We start from the raw sequence: 16,329 nt of genomic DNA on the forward strand, positions 1-16,329 counted from the left end.
GTTAGCGTAGAAGCGCCATCTACGGGAGAAAGCGAATTATCCTCTACAGATCATTTTGTCGAACAGTTTGAGCATTTTTCCACTACGTCTGCTGGCGTCTGCTACGTCATCTAGCGGACGAAATTGAAACGAAACTGTCGAACAGTTTAAGCGTTTTGTCACTACGTGCAATGGCGCTGTTTTTATATTTTTAGAAGCAAATGATTCGTGCCGTTTTTAACACAGTCTCTTATGGAGAAAATGGTATGAATCATCTGCAAATAATTAATAATACAATTTAATTTATGTTTGTAACACATATCAATGGAGAAAAATCCGCTGAACATCTTTCTATCCTTAACATGTTCTTTTAACACCTAAATTTGCAGATTTCATGCCACTTTCTGCACATACATCTTCCTTAGAGTAAGAGTAATTTATAGAGCTTTAAAAAATATTGAATTGAAAAGGGAAAGACGTGAATAATTACACTGATTTAAAAAATTCGATGGTATCATTACACGATTTTATATTATCAACATTAAATAAGTTATTTAAAGTAACTATTCCCACTTCGATTTCGGATCATAATCTCGAAGACAATCCAATACAGCCTCCCTCCGTTTACATAATATTCGGCGGCATGCCCATAATATTGGCAATATCACTAGCGCAATTAAGAGCATAATAGTTCCATAGTAATCGACCAATGAAATATCGTGGCCGTGGTAACGCATGTGCCCCCATTTCGGAAATTTGATCACGTGCTCGATGCCCCAAACAGCTCTGTCCATCGGTTTCACTAATTCGTCCTTCACGATCTCCGACATAGTTCTAATGTTCTCGTAATACCTGCAATCATCCGTCGTCGCACTATCCTTAACATTCAGATTAAAGCGGAGGATGAAAGTCCGGGGGGTTTAGAAATTCATTCTCGGAGAACCAGTTTCGCCGCGTTCCTGTCGAGCTTGGAGAAGTTTCGAAAGAAACGCGAGCTCGGTCGAATCGGGAAGGAGCTTTTTCGCATGCAACAAAAATGAACCCGAGATGGAATATCGTAGCAGATTTAAATAACGTTGCGAGAGACCGACAGCGCGAGCGTTCCCGAAATGTTCGACGGTCGAGTCAACCGATCCATATTCGATCGATCCGCGCGGATACGTCGGACGCGACGGTTTATACTCACGTTTTATTTTCTATAACGTCGGCGAGGGTCCGCGCGATCGACTCCTCGGTGATCGTATCGATGTCCAATGTAAGTCCGATACCGGCGTCCAGGATTTTACGTGCGTTGAAAAGTTGATCCCCGAAAAAGGGAATGGCGACTACCGGCACAGAATAGTGCACCGCCTCCTGTAACGACTGCAATCCGCCCTGCATCACGTAGGCCATCACTTTCGGATGTGCTGCATAATAAAAGCGATGTTAGAATCGCGGATTCGGCCGGCAGCGATCGCCGAGCCGACTTTTATTGATTATCCTCTTCTGCTCGAGGATTGCAGTTCTTAAAACTCGCCGGTTTAACGTTTCTCTTTAAAACCGTCGATAATTTATGAACGTAACGACGCGCGGTAGACCGATCGGATATTAAACATCCGATACGACTCCATCGGCCCTGGTAGGCTTTAGTAGGAAGAAGTTTCGCCACTTGCGATTTCATTTTGTTGCGGACATTCCGTGTTTATGGACCAGTAAATTGTTTCTTCGGCGAACGATACGGATCGACGTAGCCGCGGTAAATGGGGAGCACGGAAGCCAACCGGTGCAGGTCTTCTCGAAAAGTAGGAATTTTGTACGTTTTTTGTTTTAAAGTTGACGAAATTGTGAAGACCGTTTCGTAGAAAATGCGATCGAATTTATATTCGTAATGAATATTATACGTATATTTAATATTATTATAGTATATAATATATAACTATAATATTATATATAATATAATATATATAATTAATATGCATATATAATATTATAATAATATTAAATATATTAATTATATTATAGTATAATATGATTAATACTCGTAATTACTACTAATAAGTATTACTAGATATTATATTACTATATATTATACTATAATGATATTATATATATTATATTATACTATAATAATGTTATATAAGTATATAATATTATAATATTATATATGTATAATATTATTATTATACATAATATATTATTATATATAATATAATATCTTAATATCTTAATATATTATATATAATATTACCTATATAATAATATTATATACGTATATAACATTATTACAGTACAATATAATATATATAATATCACTATAGTATAATATATAGTAATATATAGTAATATAATATCTAGTAATATATAGTAAAAACGGCGAGAGATCTAAACGAATACAGTATTCTCGTCGTTACACGGCAGGGGTGGCCAAAGCGTCTCCCGTTTAACTATTCCTCTAGCCGCCATCTTGTCTAATATTATCTACGTTTATTTTAAATTTAAACTCATTTTTGGCTCTAAATTACTACTTTTCTTAACGATCACTTAACACACAGATCGCCGCCTATAATTTAAAAAACAGGTCGCCTGTAGCGATGAAAAGTTCGGCCACCCTGTTACACGACAATACGCGTTAATAAATTTTGGTGCTTGGTAGATTTAATATGAAATGTTTTCGACGACAAAAGAATTGGTGGAGGTGCAAGCAAAAATGACAATTACACCGATCGGCGTCCGTGCTCTGCGAATATTTTGTCAGACATTTCCGGCGCGGTTCGGCGGGGCCGCGCGAGATAATTTTTAACGGTGCGACGATCGTAATTGCTCGTTTTACGGGCGACGAGCGGTGCGCGTCATACGTTGTCGACGAGATCAGGGTTCCGGCGGGGCGCTTCCGCCGGCAAGAAACTTCTCAGCCGTAATCCTGGCGGCACGTCGACTTCCGGAAACTACGAAAACCCCGCGTAATAGGCAATTGAATTGAAATTCTCATTATTTGCATCGCGGCCGCGCCTCTCCGCCTTTAATACGTTTTCCAGCGGGCGCGGGGGACGGCGGCGAAAGGGAAGGCGAGCGGTAACCTGTCTGTCAATGTGTACGAAAGTTCGCGCCTGCTTGCATTTGCATCGAGACCGGGCGTTACCGCGAACGATGCGGAGTTGTTTGTCAGAATTTCCCGGGAGAATTTCGCCGCGGCGGCGTGTCATGAGTTATCTTTTCGTTTCGGTATGAATCGCCCCGGATCGCACGGTACCCCCCCGCCCCCTGCCCGCCCCGCACGGCCCGTCCGCCACCCTCCCTGTCGCCGTCGCCCTTTGGATCATCGAGATGTAGTCGTTTATTTTTTTTTCCTCTCCTTTTTTTTTATTTCGGCCCTTTCTCAACCGCACCTCTGGGTCCCGCGGAAAACATTGCCGTTCGAATATCCGCTATAACGAGACAACGCCGCGCTCCAGAGATCGTTTTCCACCATATTGAGGCTCCTTTCTCGAAACAATCGAACGGCTGGGACTCGGATACCAAACGCCCCGTTCGTTTCGATCGGAAATCGTCGATGTTACGCATGAAATTAAACACCATCAAATAAAAATTAATCACGTGGACATCTAATCACCTACACTATACATATAATATAATATAATCTATGTAAGATCTATTAAAGATTTATTAAACACGGATGTTATTCGCTTCTTTGGTATCGATAACAAAATATTATAATATTATATTATTACATTATTATATATATATATACAGGGTTTCCCAAAAATGTCTCGCAATATGGAAATGGCGGGTTCCTCGGATCATTTGAAGCAACTTCTTTCTTTACAAAAATGTTCTCCGAGGCACCGTTAACGAGTTATTAACGAAAAACAGTGACCAATGAGAGGCGACCGAGCCAGTCAGCGGAACTGGGATTCGACCGCTCGACCGCTGGCGCCGTTGACTCGGCCGCCTCGCGCCAGCTGAGCTGGGATTCGACCGCCACGACCGCTGGCGCCGTTGACTCGGCCGCCTCGCGTCATCCGAGCTCGCTTCTCATTATATATATTATATATAATATAATATAATAATATATATATATTATATAGAATATAATATAATAATATATATTATATAGAATATAATATAATAATATATATTATATAGAATATAATATAATAATATATATTATATAGAATATAATATATATAATATGATAATGTAATAATATAATATTATAATATTTTGTTATCGATACCAAAGAAGCGAATAACATCTGTATATATATCATTATATTATACAGGGTGTCCCAAAGTTATGGAATTTCCGGAAAATAAGAAGTTCCTGAGGTGATTTGAAGTAACTTTTTGCTTTACAAACATTTTTTCCGAGGCATCGTTTACGAGTTATTGAGGAAAAACAATGACCAATGAGCGGCGAGCACGCCTAGCGCTAGGCGGCCGAGCCAATGAGTGGAACTGGGCTTCGCGCGCTCGTTGGCTGAGCCGCTTCGCGTCAACCGAGCTCGCCTCTCATTGGTCAGTGTTTTTCGTTAATAACTCTTTAACGATGCCTCGGAGAAAATTTTTGTGAAGGAAAAAGTTGCTTCGAATGACCTCAGTAATCTCATTAAAGCGAGAATCTCAGTAAGCGAATTACATCCAATTGTCCCTCATCATGTAAACAAAAATAGACAATTTGGGAACAGGAGATACGTTGACAATCGAATCAAATTTACTGTATCGCGTTACTACAGAATTTGTTATAAGATTGTATGAACCGCGCAGAAGCTAATCGCTATAAGTTCGTTAACCTTGAAATTGGGATAATCAAAGGTATTGCAAAATTAACAGTAGACAATAAACGAGCCGCGAGGCTCGAATAATCGCGTCTCCTCTTTCCGAATTGTCCACTTTTCTTCACAAACCGCGGGTCAATCGCAGAGAATTTACTGCAATCAGTTTTAAGAACAATCATTAACAGTCTCGCCACTTTTGCAAATGATTTTTCATCGAGAATTTCGGTGCTCCTTGAAAGGTGCCCGTTCGTTACGCAGTCCACGATCGTTCAAAAAAGAAAATGGCTGCCGACGAGGTCGTTTACAGGGTGTCTCGCAGGCCGGGAAAATTAACATCCCTTCGAAACGAAATGGCCGATGCGGCGCGGTCGGGAAAGGGAGCGGGGGGCGACTTCGTTAAGTATCCGTGCAGGGTCGGTCCGCTGTTGAATTCCGTTTAACGAACGAGACCGTCGCGAGGAGTTTTGACGAGTTCCGTACATAAATCGAATAGAAACGCGATAATTAAGGGAGATACGGGCACGGTTGCGCAACAACTGTCTGCCGGCCCGAAAAATAATGATCGCCGGCGTCCTATCGGCTTCCTCCCAATCAAAGAGAAGCGTTGTACAGCCGGGGAGCACAGAAGATCGTTCATCCGCATCGATCGTTTCCTTCTTCTCGTACGGTGCCGTAACGGAGAGCTGTAAATTTAATTGCCCGACCGCCAAGACGCTTCTATTTGTGTCCTGACACGTCGAAAAATTTTAGAAGGGTTATGGCAGCTATTTGCGACCCGGTCGTTAATATTTAACCGGCTCTCTTCTCTGACCCACATGCCGAGTGGACGTTAATTTTGCCCCCGGATCTTTAATCCGATCACTTTAAGCACGGGCTAGATCATTCATTGTCATAGGCTTTAAAACATTCAAACGAATTTCCTGGAATGCTTATTTGAGTCTTCGCTTTACTGCGCGATCGTTCATAGAGCTTCTTATAATAGAGCTTCTAATATTCGGAGCTTCTCCGAATATCTTCGATGATGAAAATTTCGGCCGGATATTCGAAGTGCCGGGTTGCCGGCAGATGCAGTTGGTCACATAAGTGTTCGTACACCTTCTAACACTTAGCCGACCGATCGGGTAGATCCTTAATTTTCTGACTCTATTACCTATACTTTTTGCATAGCCATTAAAAAATAATTATTATAAACTTTTAAATTCGAATTTTATATAAGCAATATGTGAAATCGTTGAACGAAATTGTTACCGTAAGATATAATTGATCACATAAATAATTTTCGGACGTTTTTGATTTCAAATAGCGAATTTCAGTCCGTGCCACCTCAGAAAAATGCTCGCTGAACAGCGCAATTTGGCTTTCCCGAGCGCGGTGGAAACTGTACAGGTCTCTGTGGCGCGTATGATCGGCTAAGTGTTAAAACGTAATAACTCTTCTGAAAATGGATCAAGTGACTTAAATTTTTTTCTAGATAATAGCAGGATTTGTTTACGAAAAAAAATAATAATAAAAACCTCTCGCTTTTTAGCTTCTTTATCTGAGCTTATAACAAAAATTTAAAAAATGCCCCTCATAGATCTCGGTGACTTGTATGCATGCTGAAAATTTTATTGAAATCGGTTCACGTTGTTCCGAGTTACAATAAATTAAAGATCGCAGAAATCGCAGTTTTATCACGATTTTTACCAAAATTGTAAGAAATCTGCTGTTTTATAAATCTTTCAACGCCTGTAGCTCGACTCTGGGTTGACCGATTTCGATCAAATATTCAGCACGCATATAAGTTATCGAGATCTGCGAAAGGCATTTCTTAAATTTTCATTATAGGCTCAGATAATAAAGTTACAAAAACGCGGGTTTCTTATCTTTTTCTGTCATTTCAAGTAATAACAAAATTGAAAAAAAAGATCATCTCGTTCATCGTCTACTAGACGATGAACGAGATTTAATTTTAACTAACCTCTTAAGAGTTATTTAAAATTTAAATGATTTTATATTCTAATACTAAAATAATGATTTAAATTAAAATTAAGTTAGTTAAATTATAAGTGATTTTATATTTTAATATTGAAATAATAATTTAAATTAAAACTAAGTTGGTTAAATTTTGAATGATTTTATATTCTAATATTGAAATAATATTTATCTCTATCATCTAAAAAAAAAGAAATACAAATCATTTAGCTGAGCGCTAAAAAAGTAATTACGTTTTAGAAGGTGTACGAACACTTTTGTGGCCACTGCAGTTAAAACCGCGAATGCTTGCAAATAAAACGATCGACACGCGATCGAGGTTAAAGTCGAACATTCGTCGCGACGGTCCAGCGATTATCGCAATTTTCGCTGGGTCGCGAGAAAAGCTGAGTTGCTGGGAAATCGTCTGCGAGGTGTCGCGCGGTCGTTTCGTAAGAAGCGAACGATCGAAACGGGGGATGTTTCCATGACAAAAGGGATATCGTCGTTGGTCGCCGGGGCCTCGATCAGAAGCCGCGGCGGAGAACGCGTATCCCGGAGCGGTCAATCTAGCGGATCAAAGAAGGAGGGATGTGGGGTGGGCAGGGTCGGGGTTCGACGACGGGCTTACCTAAAACCGCTTGCTGCGGCGCCCACTTCACAAATTTAATGTTAGCTGGATGAATGGCCATGTCCCCGGCGTCCTTCCACAGAACTCTTTGCTTGAGCGAGCTGAGCGCGTTGCAGAGGGCGGTCAAAGGGCCGGCCGGCAGCTGATGAGTTTGCAGGTTCGAGCCTAGGGAGAAGTAGATGGCCCCGTGGTGCGCGTTGTCCAGGAATTCCTGAACGTCCTGCGAACAGGATCGTTGCCACGCTAAGATCCGGGCCTCGGCTAGCCTTTGGATCGCGCGGGCCGTTATCGATCTCGAAACCACGATTCGAAGTCCGCGGGACCCGCGCGCGCCGTCTTCGTCCAGGCAGGATCGCGGGCACAGGGCTATGATGCATGCGCATCACGTGGAGCGGAAGGCATTGTTCCGTTAATTGCACAGCTCGGGAGAACCCTGGCGAATTTCCGTGCACGTGGATAACGATCACGTTCCGCGTGTCGGTGTTCCGCGTTAATTCCACGTGACGCCGGTACAATTGCGCATCGGGGACAGTGACGTCGGTCTTGCGACGCTTAAAAAACCCGGCTCATTGTCTACGGGACAGCGCCCGGTCGTCCGAGAACGTTTCTCGTCTCCGTCCGTTGACGCTGACACGGTCAGCGCCGTATTATCGGCGGGAGGAGCGCGAAAAAAAAACGGAGGTGGAGAGAGAAAAAAAAGAAGAAGAACGAGCGGGAGAGACCCGTCGACCGTAGGAATTGAACGGTAAAGCCAAGATTTATTTTCTTTCCGGAGGATGTTCGCGGTTGGAAACATCGTTCGAAAAATATTGTCCTTGGCTCCGAATGGGGCGGAAGCCGAGGCCGCCCCCGTAAATAGCAATGACCTTTACTTTCCCGTCGCCGCGACCCGGGACATAGGTAAACTTTCCCCTGTACCGGTTACCTGCGCCACCGCCACGTATTTTCCCCCGGAGAAATCATTCTCCGCATCGCGATACCGTCTTGGCATCCTCCTCCTACCTCGCCATTCCACCCTCCTTCCCCTCCTCATTTCGCAACTGCGCGAAACAACGCTCCTCCAGGAATAATATCTGTAATCGTTAACTGAATTTCGTCCAATATCCAACCGAGGGGGGTGGAAACTACGAGCTACGTTGCGCGCGGTCCACGATATTTATTTTATCTCGCGATACTTCGTCGAATATAACCGTGGCAGTCATTAACCCCTTTGACATACCATTTTTATTCGCAGTGCGATTGGAAATTTTTCGATTGTTGTTATTTTGTTTGGAGGGAAAGGAAATCGATGCTTATTGCGCGCCTGAGTTCGCTCGAATGCTTAGATATTGGTGACTAGATCTTAGAGATCGATCCTAAAAGAACGATAAAATTTTTGTTTCTTGTATGTTTTCATCCATATTTATTTCTAAGTTTCAATCACGGAAGAATCAGGTATTATTTCGATTTAGAAGAAATATATAAAATACATATTTATTAGTTCATGTATATATATACATATATGAATGAATAAACATGAATATTATATATTAATAAATATGAATTATAAATATTAATAATATATATATGATATACATTAATAAATATGAATTATATATATTAATAATATATATATATATATATATATATATATATCATATACATTAATAAATATGAATTGAATGAATATGAATATAAATAATACATATAAATAATATATGTATCATACATATATTTATATGTATGATAATACATATTTTATTTATTAATTCATATTTATTTATTAATTTATGTTTATGAATATATATATAACTTCCAATGCACCTAGATAGAATCTATTGTTCTCATCTACCCATTATGAGTCACCGGGTCGAACGAGCTTTTGCCCTCGCTGAATAGATAAGGGTTCAAAATAAATAAAATAAAGAAAAAAAAAACAAAAAAAGAACAAAATAAATGCCCGACAAAGAAACGAAACTTATTCACGACCCGATCCATCGAGCACGTTACGTATAAAATCTTCGTCACAAGTTCGACGCGTTGTTGCAGCGCCAACGGGTTAACATAGGACCGCGGCGAAAGTCCCCGGAACGACCAGACATCTCCGTAGCGCGTCCACGAACTCGAGAAAAAGACGAGCGGACTCTGCTCGGTGTCGTCGAATTGGACCAATCCGGGGGAAGACGCGGCGCTGTCCGAACACTAATGGCGAAGTTGCCGGGGCGTTAGTTACCTTGGGCAGGGCTTGGTGCTGGTCGGTGATCTGCAGGCTGTGAACTTCGATCACGTTCGGCAGGAGTGGCTTCGGGTAGCCGAACACGTGATTGTTTCCCAGTATCACGAGACTGAAGTTCCTGTCGACGTCGCCGACAGAGACGCCCGTCGTCCACTTGTCGACGATCTTTTGCACCGCCGGCAAGTGACAGTGCCTGTAGTACAGCCTGGTCCAGCCCGTGTACAGGAGATTTCGGACGCGCTCGTGCAGCGTCATCCTGTTGGTGAACGCGTACGCCATGTCCGGGTTGAGGAACGGGTCGTCCGGGTTCCCTGGGAGACGAAACGCAATTGTATCCAGACGCGCGCGCGCGCGCGCGCGGGTTCGCGGACCCGCTCGGGCCGCGCGCGAGCAGATAGAAGCGAGTAGTAGACGCACTCGAGCGGCGGCTATTAAATTCGCATTCGGACGGCGACGGTAATAATTCTCTCGCCGCTAGCGGGGCTTCCGTGTCTCGCGATCTATTTCCCGGCCGACTCGGAATGGCTACATGTTAAAGCACTACCGTGCGATCCGTCCTTTTCCGCGGAACCATCTTCCCCGATTGCTCGCACTTTCTGCTTCGCAGACAATCTATGTCAATTTCCGGCCACCGTGGAGCGGCCCGACCGTTCCCGTGGAAAGCACGGCGGGATCGACAAAGGCGGGACGATCACGGGGACCAGCTCCATGCCGGTCGTTCGCGCCGCGGGTTCGCTTAAGCCAATTGTTGTTTGGCCCTGTGCGGGGGCGGATCGCGCTTACCGATGGAGTCCATCACGTACGGCAGGTTACCCACGCTCAGGAATCCGATCAGCACCGGCCAATTGTAATGCTTGACTAGGGCGTAATAACACTGGTACCATAGCTGCTCTATGATCACCGCGTCGAACGTTCTGTTCCTCCTGAAAACGACACTGCCGTAAAACGATCAGCTCTGCGCCGGCTGATTTCGATCGCCGTCGAATATCTAGATATTAATATTAGGGGTGGCCAACATTTCACCTTCTTTTAGCGATCTTTTTTTTGCAAGAAGACGGATTCTTTTGGGCCGTGATAGATATGTTTAACGACAACGATAGCCGATTAGTGGACAGCGGATTTTTGTGCAGAATAAAAATTCCTGGCATTTGTTGCAAGCATCAAGGGAGCTATATATATATATACGCTGGTCGCTGCCTTTTTTTGCCGATTGCCCCGAATTTCTGTAAAAACGAGTCGCGAGACCCGAAGAATCGCAACTCAGTATGCATTCTCAGATCCGCCGGTTTCAATTCCGACCTCCGAACATTTCCGGGAGAAATCACTGTACTCGAACCCATAGAAATATCGATGCGTTTCGGCCGCTCATGAAAAGACGAATTTAACCTAACGTTTTTCAATTCGATCGACAATCGCCATCGTCCGAAAAAATACGAACACGTTCAAGCCCCAGAATGTTCTATACGTATCGATTGTCCACAGAAGGGACGAAAAAAAAACATCCGACACGCGTCGCGCACCCTGTAGATGAAAAGTCGTCGTGCACGGAATTAGGGTAATTTCCGGTGGTTGTTTCTCGCGAGCGAACAACGTTAGCAATTTGGTTCGCGAAGGGGCGGGAGAGAGGGGCGGTTATCGGGGTCCCGTACCGTTGCGGCAATAACGAGGCTGCGAAATGAATATTTTTTTCCGAGTTTTCTGCCGCGTTTTACAGCCGCGGCTGGCATGCGAGCCGGTTCTTAAACGAAATGAATATATCCGCATTACGAGATTAGGCCCTCGATCGCCGGGCTGAACAGTTGCTCCTCGCACAGCTCGTTCGCCTCTCGCATGTTCTTCTGCAGAATGGTGTACGGTCCCATGTGCCTGTCGGAAAATCGATAATTTCATTTCTGCGTTATTCGGTGGTCGGGGTCGCGATACTGCCGTGGTAAACACGCCGAGCGCTGCACCGCCGCGACGCGGACACGCGCGCGCGTGCAGCACACGTACACGCCGGTGCATACCTCAAGCCGGTGCAGTCCGACTTCCGGTAAGTGAACGACAAATCGACGTCCTCGTAGTTCTCGATCGGCTCCTGGAAGAATTAGACGGCGCCGGTCATAGGAATTCCGTTCACGGCCGGCCGTCGACACGATCCAGGGGATCCCTCGATCGGGGCTCTCGATGTTTGCGGCCGATTTACATGTGAAACCGAACTCTTGATTTCTCCGGGCGAAGAAACAGGGTGGCCGCGAGGGGGTGGGCGGCGAAAGGGGCCTGCAGGACTCCGCAAAGAGGGACGCATTTAACAAGGAGAAATGTTAGCGAAGGTAAATTGAAGCCGGACGAAGTTTGCGTAACTTTGAACTCTAGTTTATGGACGGGAAGGAAGGGGGATCGGGAAGAAGAGCGAGGAGACGAGGGGGCGTCGGGAAAGAAAGATACGGGAGAGAGGGAACAGAGAAAAGTGGAAGTTGCGCGGGACAAGGAGCCGGGAACTTCGTCGAAGGTCGGTGAACGAGGGCGGCGGGGAGGACGAAGACGGGGGAAAATGGACTGCGAGGGGACATGGGAAGAAGGCGCGAGAGAAACGCCTGCTACTCGATGACCCGGGGTCCCAGTCAAACATCTGTTCGAAACAACTTTTCCCCCATGTCCGAGCGATATTATCGAATTATTAAATCGTCGTAGCTCTTTTAACCAGTTAGCCGTGTTCGACGAGTATACTCGTCACGGAGAAATGGCAATATTTTGCGACACGACGAGTATACTCGTCGTGCGTAAGAAGTAGCGACCATTGGCTATTTAGATTGTAATTTTAAGGAAAACAAAAACATATTCTCAAGTTTCAAGATGTTCAGAATATTTTCAGGCCAATCCTGCACGAAGTCGTTTACAATGTTATAAAAATAAAATTAGAAAAGAATCACGGTATTGGTTAAATTCGACGTGCAAAGTGCCATTATACAGCGTGTCCCAAAAATGTCTCGCAATCCGGAAATGGCGGGTTCCTCGGGTCATTTGAAGCAGCTTCTTCCTTTACAATAATTTTCTCCGAGGCACCGTTAACGAGTTATTAACGAAAAACAGTGACCAATGTGAGGCGAGCTCAGCTGGCGCGAGGCGACCGAGCTAATCAGCTGAACTAGGATTCGACCGCTCGACCGCTGGCGCCGTTGGCTCGGCCGCCTCGCGCTAGCTGAGCTAGGATTCGACCGCTCGACCGCTGGCGCTGTTGGCTCGGCCGCCTCGCGCCAGCTGAGCTCGCCCCTCGTTGGTCACTGTTTTTCGTTAACACGTTCCGTGCCACGTGTACCATCGATGGTACACGCTTGCATGTTTACTTAGTGAACTGAACAAATTGTTTACAAGAAATTTAGAACCGAAGAATCAATTTCCACCGCAAGAATGGGCGTTGATAAGTTTTTGTTACGTTGTTATGTGTACGAGAATTAATAATTGCACGTAATACATCAAGTTTTAGTAAAATATCAAAGTGTGAAGATTCGAGTAAAAAAAGCTCGGCACGGAACGTGTTAATAACTCGTTAACGGTGCCCCGGAGAAAATTTTTGTAAAGGAAAAAGTTGCTTCGAATGACCCGAGGAACCCGCTACTTTCGGATTGCGAGACATTTTTGGAACATCCTGTATATTGTTCCTTGCTTTGCTAAATACCACTCTCTCTACAGCAGCAATTTGAATTTGTATCTTTTATAAGTATTCGATTATCCCCGGGTTTTTCGTTTATTATGTATATGGTATATGTTAACGTCAAGTGAATAAGTAAATATTAGTAATAAAATTGTTAATTTTATCAAATAAAAATTCGATCTTTCTGATCGAATATTTTAACAGCGACACTTACATCGTGTTTGACGAGTATACTCGTCGTATCGCGACACATATAGGTGCGCGCTCTAAGATGTAGGCGCCACAGCTAACAGGTTAACGCCGTCTTTCCGCGCGTTTCGATAACATTCGCGCTAACGGACGAGGCAAACTTCCGGCGTAATTGTGCGACCGAATCGCTGCGCCGTTTCGATGCGACGAGCATCGCATTGGATCGGCAAAGACGGAACGGGGCAGAATTTTTTTCAATATTTTCGGATCGCTCGGCTCGAGATTAAAGCGAAAATTATCCGATGAGATGTGGCGAGCTATAAAACTGAATAGCAACCGGCGCGCGTCCGTTTACCGAGGGCCGAATAAATGAATCGCCGGGAACCGAGTAGCTAAACGCTGGATTAAAACGAACTCGGGCACTGCCCCTGGCCCCAGGATTAATATTATCTATGACAGTAAAAAAGCCGGAATAAAATTATCCTTAAGCCGCGGCGCGGACCGAGGAGGAAACGGCGCGCGCGGTTAATTTTTCACATCTTTGCGACTTCATTAATTCCGGGATAAAAAGAAAGGAGCCGCGACGTTACGACCTGTTTGACGGCGCGGTTCGAGGCCGCGGTCGAATGATATCGCTCGTATGATCGATGGGTTCGATTGGGCGGGGCGATATCGGCCGAGGGGGACACGGGGGAGAATCACTTGCCTTTGACGGGATGGTTGATATCACGGTGACGCTGTGCCCGCGAGCCGCCAAAGCTTTCATCAATGCTTGGAAAGGCTGCTGGTGGCTGTAGCTGCTGCTCGGGCAGATCCCGAGGATGTTGAATCCGGCGGTGAATTGCCGGATCAGCGAGACCGCGAACAGTAGTAACAGGCAAACGCGACGCATCTTCTGGCCGGATATCGCCGTCTGACGTGGGCGAGACACTCGCTGGTTAAACACCGTTTCAATTTTTTTAATCGCGGCCGCGCCAGGTTCGTGGTCCCGCGACCTTCGTTTTTTTCGGGAGGAGCGTTCGTCGAAAGGGCGCAGACCGAAGAACGATCCCGGCGAAAGATTCGGAACACGCTTCGCGATCGGTTCGCTCCGGTTCACGGTGAATAAGTGAACGGGCCGAGCTTCTTCCCCGGTTCGGTCGCGTGCAACTCGCGCGGCTCGCCGGCGAAATAATGCAAGTCCGGTCAGCGGCGTGACAGATATTTTTATACCGACACGCGGAACATAAAGATCTCGTTCAGGGGGCCGACCGAGACTTCCTTATCTCCTCAGGCTGAGGTGGAATGCCGCTGTTCTCGGTAGCCGGAGGTCATCGGCGATTAGTCGGGTCGCTATACTGGGTGGTCGATTCTCAAATTCAGATTCACGGATTCGCTGTTTTATTCCCGTCTCGACACTTTCTCTGCGGTGCGACGAGATCGATTTGTTCAGAGTTGGAAATTAGCTTTCGCGCTGATCTCTAGCATAGTCTTAATTTGATTGGGATCGTCGACGACGAACGAAACGGAACGTTAGTATGTTAGAAACGTAAGTGACGTTTGGACATCGCGACTACGCTTCTCAATTTTCATTCGATTAAACGAGCTACTTCGATTTTACGACATTTCTGAGCTTGATGGCGTGATAGCCGAAGTGGATGTCTCCAAGCATTTTGTATTTCGATGATCAGCGAGGTCTTTGTGTAACATCAAAATTATCCGCCTCGATTGCAATAGTAATTGCAATCGTAGTATAGCAATGTCTCTCCAATTGACGCTCAGATTGTCCACAAAAATGGACAATTTAGGGAAAGGAGATACATAAAAATCATTCGCCTCGATTGCAATAGTAATTGCAATCGTAGTATAGTAATGTCTCTCCAATTGACGCTCAGATTGTCCACAAAAATGGACAATTTAGGGAAAGGAGATACGTAAAAATCATCCGCCTCGATTGCAATAGTAATTGCAATCGTAGTATAGTAATGTCTCTCCAATTGACGCTCGGATTGTCCACAAAAATGGACAATTCAGGGAAAGGAGATACGTAAAAATCATCCGCCTCGATTGCAATAGTAATTGCAATCGTAGTATAGTAATGTCTCTCCAATTGACGCTCAGATTGTCCACAAAAATGGACAATTTAGGGAAAGGAGATACGATTATGCGATCCTTGCGGTTCATTTTTATAGTCTCGAATTGTCAACAACTTAAAAACCGAGCTGCAAGGCACGAATAATCGTATCTCCTCTTCCCAAATTGTCCATTTTTGTGCACAATCTGAGCGTCAATTAGGGTGACATTACTGTAATTGCTAAAGTGAAATAAGAGTTTGTTTTCTTTCTTAACAAAACTAATATGTTGAAAATACGTCCAGCAGCGTCCTTAAAGTTTATTAATCATTCCAGTGTTTTGTGTTTCAACTATACATTTCTATCATAAATAATTAATTTATATCACTAGAATAATCTCTATTTTCATGTAAACTATTAATGAATCGGTAATTCTCGAATCCATGATTCGGTCAGCCCTTCGATAGCTTGCAAAGTTATCAATCAATGCGAAAATTATGATGAACATTTACGGACATATTTTTTAAAGTTAAAAAATGTCAATAAATTTACTTTCAATCGTTATTTTAGAAATCTTATTGAACGTTTCTGACTAAAATAAATCTGATTTAAAATTTAAGAAAATCAGACGCAGGACAATAAAATCGAGTACACCGATTTTTCTAAAATTTGAACAATAGACAAAATATATTTGACACTAATTTCTTTATCGAGCATCGTCTATGTCGAAAGGTAGATAATATCCCTTAAATGTACCCGCTCTTTTATCTCCAAGCTAAGGATCACTCCGTGCACGTGCACTCGACTTTTTGCCCACGCTGTAGAGACGGGACCGAAAAACCGTTTTCATGGACGTATTTCTGGAAACAGAAGAGCCTCTTTGCGCCTGGGCCACGTGTCACCGGATTTCTGTCCGGAACGTGT

The 16,329-nt window shown here is 44.2% G+C and overlaps 1 protein-coding gene across 1 annotated transcript; it reads right to left on the reverse strand.

Annotated features, from left to right (window-relative positions):
* Positions 1–474: 474 nt before the first annotated feature.
* LOC117229114 (UDP-glucosyltransferase 2) lies at positions 475–14,532 on the reverse strand. The gene is made up of 8 exons (XM_033485284.2): positions 14,061–14,532; positions 11,538–11,608; positions 11,299–11,397; positions 10,315–10,454; positions 9,529–9,842; positions 7,317–7,536; positions 1,166–1,385; positions 475–831 (listed from the first exon to the last, which is right to left on the reverse strand). Exons 1-8 carry the CDS (start codon positions 14,244–14,246, stop codon positions 543–545), a joined length of 1,539 nt encoding a protein of 512 aa, XP_033341175.2. The 5' UTR covers positions 14,247–14,532; the 3' UTR covers positions 475–542.
* Positions 14,533–16,329: the final 1,797 nt, after the last annotated feature.

This window comes from Megalopta genalis, chromosome 7 (genome assembly GCF_051020955.1).
Source record: "Megalopta genalis isolate 19385.01 chromosome 7, iyMegGena1_principal, whole genome shotgun sequence".
NCBI lineage: Eukaryota > Metazoa > Arthropoda > Insecta > Hymenoptera > Halictidae > Megalopta > Megalopta genalis.